The following is an 8,174-nucleotide window of genomic DNA, read 5'->3' as shown; positions in this document are numbered from 1 at the left end:
CACACCCCGAGAGCCAAAAGAGGTGTTCAGGCACGCCCTATGGAACAAGGTAGCTCTTGCCGTGCTTCCTCCTCAGCCAGAGCCACAGCCTGTGCGACTGGCCCGCCGTGGAGCGCAGGCTGCGAACACCGGGGACACGTGGGTTCAGCCGCTGCGCTGCGCCAGGCACCCGCTCCCCGCTGGGCCCAACCTCTGCGCGCCCGCCTTGGCCCCTGCCCGTGCGGAGAGAGATCCTCCCCCCTTCCACTTTGCACCAGTCCAAGGGAATTTGCGGTCGGTGACGCGCATCCTTAAGCGAGCCACCTGCAGCGCGGGGTGCGCGCTCTGGGCAGCATCGCAGGGTTGGGCCGGCGCGGCCAGGGGACCCCGGGCTCCGGAGGCCATGCCGGCGTTGGCGCGCCTCGGCGGCCGGCTGCCGCTGCTCGGTAAGGCCCCGCTCGCCCGCTCGCAGCCCCCGCAGTCCCCGGCGCGGTCTCAACCCCCAGCCCGCAGAGTAGCTGGCGCGCGCCTCCAGGTCCCTGGCGCCGGGCGCCTCTCCGCGCTTTCCCTCGCTCCCGCGCCCTCCCCTCTGTTGCGCCCTCCGGACCCAGACTCGGACTCGCCCCGCAGTGGCCCGCTGACCCGGCCCTGCTCACCCTACGTCTTCTGCCTCATCCGCAAAGTTGCTCCCAACTCGGGCCGCGTCCCGGCTGGCGGCCGGATTCCGCGGTTGGCCCACCGAGGCTCTGCCTCGGCCGGGGCCACCCCGCCGTCCGCCACCCGCCACCCACCGCCTGCTCGACCCGAGCGCTCTGGGGCTGTGCCCTCCACCTGCGTCGGCCGCCCCGCGGGTGGCGCAGGGTGGCTCCGGACCTTGCCGAACCGACCCTGGATACTGTTGGCTTCTGGGTGGCGTCTTTCTGTCTTTGGGGGTTTTAACGTATGAAGTGAACTATGATTGACAAATGCGCCCGCATTCTCCCCCAAAGCGAGTCATTCTGAATGACCCCCACCCTGCCGAGTTTAGGATGGATTAACGAATAAATTACTTTGGGAATATTATGCAAGCAGGATTTACATATTAAAACACTAGCTGCCCCTTCCTTCTTTACTCAATTTTTTATGTTGGCATTAAACCCCAAGGGAATTTTCAAGGACTTAGCTGATAGTTCCCAAATAATCTGCTGGGTAGTATAGTTGCCACTGGAAAAAAAAAAAAAAAAAAAAAAAAAGGCCCCTTTCGATGCACTCCATCTGTCTGGAAAGATGAGAGGGTGGACTCGAGTTTCGGGGAAAGGAGACAGTTCTGGGAGTCTGGGAGGCTCAGTTCTCTGTCCTCGGTTTGCAGTCTTGGAACCTGCACTCACTACTCCCAAATTCTAGGATTTCTAACATGAAGTTTCTATGGTATATATAGACATGTAAACATTATGTCCAGTAGTTTTTGTTACAAATCATTCAGAATTACAGAGTAAGAAATGTGACATAAGGGGGAAGCTGGGGAAAACAAAGACATTTGCATTTCTTAGACATTTTCCCTAGTTGGTAAATATGTATGCTTCAAATGTATAGTCCAATATGTTTTTCAGTCTATGACTACAAAGTTAGCTTTCTGTTAAGTATGACACTAGTGAGTTTTTCAGTGGCATATAAAGGCTTTCAGCAACTATAAAGATGAAAATTTGCAACTATATTTAAGCTGTATTGAGTTCTTTATTTAGGAAAGAACCCCCAAATTTCTACATCTCTCTGCAGATTTTTGTAAATAAGGTATATGATTTGCCTACAGCAAATATGCACAGTCATAACAGTATAACTCCATTAGTTTTTAGATATGTATGTGTCCACAAAACCATTATTGGATCAAGATATAAAACAATTCCAACTCAGCCTTGTCTCAGTCACTACTCTGCAAAGGTAGCTATTGTTTTGACTTCTAATATCATAAGTTCACTTGTTTTTGAACTTCATATAAACCAGACCATTGTCATGTACTCTTTTATGTGCAGCCTCTGCACTCAACACTGTGATTATGTGATTCAACCTTGTTCTCAGTAGCAGTGGTCATTTAAAAAATTACTGAGTGCTATTCCTTTGTATGGATATATGTATGGTTTGTTGGTCCATTCTATTGTTGAAAAACATTTAAGTTGTTTTCAGTTTTGTTTAATATGAATAATAGTGCTGTGAACATTTTTTGTGTGTGTTTTTGGTGTATATAACACACATTTCCCCTAAGAGGAATGATACCCACAAATAGAATTCCTAGATTATAGGGAAAGGCATATATTCAGTTTTGCTAGATACTGCCAACAGTCTTCCATAGTAGCCATACCAATATACATTCCTTCTAGCAGCATATGGGAGTTCCAGTTCCTCAGGTCTTTGCCAACTCTCAGTATAAGTGAAGCTGAAAAGTGAGGGCTTTAAAATATTTAAAAGCTTTAAATTCTTTGGATTATAAGATGCAATCCCCATTTTTCTTATGTTGTAAACTCTTTTATGAATAATGATGACTTTTTCTAAGTAGTGTATACAGAGTGGAACTGTACTGGCCAAGGCCTTAACTATATTGTGTGCTGATACTGGGTTAAAGAGAGAAATAGTATTTTAATAATTATGACATGACTTCTCTCACTAGTGTCAGAAAATTCATATTCAGAGCCTTGAATTACACATTTTCATTGACATCCTTTGTCCTAGTTGCTTAGCTATCTTTATTTGCCTTCTTGTAAGCTGCCAGTCTAAGAGAGGTTTGATTCAGGAGGAGGTAGAGGGCAGAGATAGTAGGCAAAGATCAATTTGGGTTGGATCAGATACCAGACCTGGTAACCTGATATTAAGGTCCCTTCAATTCTAGTTTGAATTGTCATCATACAAGTTTAGATGGCTATTTGTTTCTCCCAAGGTACAGCACATCTGTCTAGTAGTAAATGATCCTGTTAAGCTTAATTATGAACCACTTGCCTTCCATTTGAGAATGAGTCTACTTTTTATAACTAGAAAGACACTCTCGGTAACTCTTAGGTATCAGTGAAGATTTTGTTGTTCTTGAATTCTCCTGTTGTTTAAATGAAAAACAGCCAGGTGATAAGATAGTAAACATGAAGGGGGACCACTTTCTTATATTTCAGGGAAGACTTCAGATAAGAAAGGCGAGGAGGAAGCAAGCTTGGGAACGAAATTTTCTCTCTGACATGACAAGTTTTTACTGAACACTTATTTCTGTGCTAGGTAGAAATAATACAGAGATGAAGGGGATAGGGATGGGGGAACTTACATAGAGATAATAAGTTCCATTCTATTTAAGTAAATGCATGGACATTACCTTTCTATAGAAAAAGCATTTGAGCCCAAAGCTTGTTTTTAGTTGGTTCAAACTTCCAACACAGTGATATTCATTTATGGATATCACTCAATATCCGTAAATGAAAAATACTGTGTTTCAGCGAGGGAAGCTTCAGCCAGGTCAGAACAGGAACCTGGGTTTTTTGCCCCCTGAAACTACATAAACATACCCTGTTGCAGTGGAGACTGTATTGACTGGTTGTGGGAAAGAAACTGCTCTTCCATTTCTGATGAAACAAATGGAGTGTTCCAGAGTTAAGTCTGACCATCTTTTAAATTTTGGGAAGGAGTTTCTGAATGCTTCTTTGAAAAAATTTGTTGACTATGTTTTACTTTCAGAGAAGCATTTCTGCTCACTCGAGAAGCCCATGGAATGGATCAGCCTTATTGCTTTCTGCATAGTTCTTCTTGTTCCTCTTATCTTGTCGTTCTCTAATGAAACTCAGAAAGCGTGTGACAAAAGCTCATAGATTCAGTGTTGAAGATGTACAATCTTGCTGACTCCTGAAATACCCACCAGATGTTGCTTTAACCTTTGGGCCAAGATTCTGATTTGACAGAAAGCAAACAATCTCAAAAATAGTGTATTTTATAATTTTTCTTAATGTTGAAAGGGACTGTGCAGAGAATAAGAGAAGAGTAAGGACTTCGGGAAGAGAAATTGAGGGTTTAAAATTTGCTTCACCTACTTTATAATTTGCTTACGTTGGTCTTGCTCTATCCTTCAGTCACTCTAAAACAGCAAACCATAGTAGGTGGTTTGTCGGAGTAGAGCTCTTGGTTTTCATCGGTGACTTTGTGATCTTAAGCGTTTCACCCTGACTTCCAAAGACACTTTCACCACTTCTCAGTTAGGTAGTCACAATGTGTAGCTGAAGGTCTTTCCTTTTTTTGAGGGGTCTCTCTGAGCTTTACACATAGGTGATTTCAGTGCTGGTGGTTGATACCTTGTATACTTATGTTATTACTGGTCCTCATGGAATGAAATGAAAACTTTGGTCATTGATTTTAATCATGTAATTCTGTTCTATGGGTACCAACACATGTGGAGGAAATTTAAAAATAACATAAAGTACACACACACACAGTGTTCTTTTGTGGCTAGAGGAATTGCATAAGACCCCAAAAGAGGAACTATTGTTATTTTTTAGGTTAAACAGTAAAATATATATATTTACTGCTGTCATTATTAGTCAATTGGTAGCCAAGAATCCGCCATAAAACTATTCATAGTCTCTAATAAAACAGGATGTTGTTATTATTTCTTAAAACTATTGTATTTTGGTTATAAGAAACCCACTAAATTCAGTCTTCAGATGCTTTGCCATTTTTCAGATTTTCCTAATATGAGGGATTCTGGGTTTTAAGAAACACAGGTAGGACCACCACGTGGGAACGTGCTCTGTCCTCTGGCAGGGGGTGTCTCTGCACGCAGGCTCCTTGTTTGTACAAAGGAGAAAGCAGTACCTTAGAACTTCGAAGCAGATACTTGTGAGGTATGGCTGTGTTCCTTGTCAAGCAGGTGCTTTGCAGAAAGAGAAATGTATAAAGTCTGGAAAAATCATTAGGATTTAGAGCTACTGGATTTTTCTCCTTCACTTCTTAGATACTTTTTGAGCACCGACTATGTCCAAGATTTGTGTTAAGTGCCACATGTGACTGGTTCTGTCCCTCCAAAAACCCACAGCCTAATGGGGGTGTTGACAGGAAAGGGTCGGGAATGTAAAAGGAAAATGGCCGTGCAATTGTAAATATAAGCAGAGAGGTGACCCAGACTGGGAAAATAAGGCAAAGCTTCCAAGAGGAGGTGGTGACACTAGAGCCAGCACAGTTGACAGGGAAAAGAGAGGATAAGGACATTGCAGGCAAATAGGATAGCAAAGAAAACGATACAAAGTTGAGAAAGAAACATGGAGTAGATGGAAAACTAATTTTTTCTGGTTGCTGAGACAGGATGAATAAAGGCTGCAGGAATAGAGTGACTATCATTTACAAAGTTGTAACTCAGAAAGTTGTCTGAAGACTGTTCAGTGGTTAGCTTTATAAAGAATTCAGGTTGCCGGGGGCTCAATGTGTCATGTGTCAGTGTGTTGTAGTGATGTGATAAGGGACTTGAACTTTGTCATGTAGACCAAGAGTCTTTGGGTAGAGTTTAGAAGTCCATCGTATCCGTTAGGATGTGTGTGTGTGTGTGTGTGTGTGTGTGTGTGTGTGTGCGCGCGCGCGCACCTGTGCATACATGATATTTTTTTGAAAAAAGGGTTGATTGTTTTCATCAGATTTTCAAAGAGGTCTGTGACTCAAGAAATGGTAAGGACCATTGCTGTAGGTTGTGGAGGGGTTTTAAACAGAGCAGTGACACTCTGTGATTAGATTTAGAAAGACAACTCTGGTGTCTGTATGGAAGCTGGATGTGAAGCAGATGTGACCATGTCAAGGAAGCCAATTGGGAAGTTGTTGGCAGTAGTCCAGGCTAGAGATGATGAGGGCTGAATTAGGGCCATAGTAACAGCAAGGGAAGACAATACATAGAATTGGGAATCATCAAAAGATTAAAACATCAAGGCTTGACAACTGGCTTAAGGTGATGGGAAGTGAGGGAGATGGAGGAGTCATAATGACTTCTCCCGTTTGTGGCTTTGGTGACAGTGGATGTGTTGCCACTAACTGAGAGAGAGCAAAGATGGGGGAGGGAGTAGGTTTAAGAAGGAATAAATCAAGTTCAATCTGAATTTAAGGTTCCTGAGGGCCACCCAGATATGTAACTATATACACAGGAAGTATGAATTAGGAACTCATGAGCAAGTAGACAGTAGTTAAAATCATGTCAATATCCGGAGAATGAGAGAAGAGGATGAAACCAGGACTACCAAGTTCTAAGGCAACACACACATGTCTCCTTCTCTCTGTGCATGTCACTGCTAACACTGAACACTTCTGCTACTCTGGTCACCAATGTATTGAGGAGCCATTTCCCCACACCAGGCAATTTTGTAACACCAGCTGAGTGTCCTATGATTTAACTCAATTCAAACACTATCCAACTGGAGATAGTGTCAGATCCCACAGGTTATAGGTACAAGGACCCCATCCACTTCAGATGCCAGTCACAAGTCCAGGTGTCCCTGGGCTCCTGACGACAGGCTGTAACCAAAGGCTCCTTTGACCCACTCCTCAGGTTCGATTAACTTGCTAGAGGAGCTCGCAGAACGCAGGGAAACATTTTATTTGCTAGATTAGCTGTTTATTATAAAGGATAGAACTCAGAATAGCCAGATGGAAGATATGCATAGGACAAGGTGTGTGGGAAGGGCGCGGAACCTCTGTGCCCTCGATGAGGCAGCCACTCTCCCAGCGCCTCCACACGCTCACCAGCCCAGAGACTTCGCACATGTTTCAGTTTAAGAATTTCTATAGAGCTTCATTTGCAGCCCCCTGCTCCTTCCTTGTGGTCAGAGGGGGTGGCTGAAAGCCCTCACTTTCTAATCACTTGGTCTTTCTGGTGAACAGCCCATATTCAGGCTATCTAGGGGCTCCACCCTGTTACCTCATTAGCATAAACTCAGTTGTGCTCAAAAGAATTTTTTTATGAATGACAAGACACTCCTACCATTCATGAAATGCCAAGAGTTTTAGGAGCTTTGTGTCAAGTTTTATTTAAAAAAAATTTTTTTGGTGACATTGGTTAATAAAATTATACAGATTTCAGGTGCACAATTCTACAGTACATCATGTATATTGCATTGTGTGTGCACCAAAATTTTGAGAGCTTGAAAGTACATGAAAAATGCGGAATCATAAGGTGGGGCTGAGAAAGCTGAGAAGGGACCCCTGAAAGAACATAAATTGCCAGCACGAGCTCCCATGCCATGGGCAGCAGGCAAGAGAGGGGAGTCTTTTCTAGGGCCTCTGACTAGCCCATGAGAGAAACCTAAAGATATCCATGTGCAGAGCAAGCAGTGGGTCAGTTGTATGTGCAGAACCAACATGATCATCTTCTGTGTCCTTCTTATGTTCTCTGTGAGCAAACTGTCAAGGATCTTCACTCATTTGGGAAAAACATCCCAGTAATAGGAGAACAGAAAGTGAAAGAGAGAGAAGGAATAAAATAATTCAAGAAAACTTCTCCAAGGAGAAGAATATGAGTTTCTAGATTGAAAAGGCCCTCTGAGTACCTAACACTGTGGATGAAAATGGACTCTCCAATAACCACACAACTTTGAAAGTTTTAGTGCACAAAGAAAAGATTCTACAAGCATCCTTAAAGAAGAGGAAATGGCTTGTTTACAAATAGTTAGCTCCTCAGTTGCACCAGCCTCATTTCAAGTGATTAATAGCCACATGTTGCTAATGACTACCACGTTTAACAACACAGGTAAAGAATATTTCCATCACTGCAGGATGTTCTATTGAACAGCACTGATCTAGGCGCCTTGCTCTTGATGGAATCATACTTTCCTGCTGGCCACCTTTCCCCTGATGAACTTTAAAGTGCTTTTGTTTTGTTGCAAGATGAATACATATTTTCTATTTAAGGTGTGCATGTATCAACCTCATTGTTTCTATTTTATTTTACAGTTGTTTTGTCAGCAATGATATTTGAGACTATTACAAATCAAGATCTGCCTGTGATCAAGTGTGTTTTAATCAATCATAAGAATAATGATTCATCAGTGGGGATATCATCATCATATCCCACGGTAAAGTAATATTAATATTATAAGTTTAGCTATTTTCTCTGGAAACTATTGGGACCTACCAGGGTTATATGGGTCTTTTTAAAAAAAATGAATTTAAGTGTGTTATGTACTCATATCTGGTGTGTGTGAGCATCTATAACTCACTGC

General features: G+C 42.9%; 1 protein-coding gene across 1 annotated transcript in view; it reads left to right on the top strand.

Moving 5' to 3' along the window:
* Positions 1-332: 332 nt before the first annotated feature.
* Positions 333-8,174, top strand: part of FLT3 (fms related receptor tyrosine kinase 3) — a 97,137-nt gene continuing 89,295 nt past the window's right edge. Inside the window, exons 1-2 of the mRNA XM_066365827.1 lie at positions 333-425; positions 7,906-8,027. Coding sequence (XP_066221924.1) covers positions 383-425; positions 7,906-8,027 — 165 coding nt within the window. The 5' untranslated portion in view covers positions 333-382. The remainder of the gene's footprint in view (positions 426-7,905; positions 8,028-8,174) is intronic.

The sequence above is a fragment of the Saccopteryx leptura genome, chromosome 2 (assembly GCF_036850995.1).
Source record: "Saccopteryx leptura isolate mSacLep1 chromosome 2, mSacLep1_pri_phased_curated, whole genome shotgun sequence".
NCBI classification, from domain to species: Eukaryota; Metazoa; Chordata; class Mammalia; order Chiroptera; family Emballonuridae; genus Saccopteryx; species Saccopteryx leptura.
The sequence above is the reverse complement of the archived record's forward strand: the minus strand, read 5'-3'. Positions and strand labels throughout refer to the sequence as shown.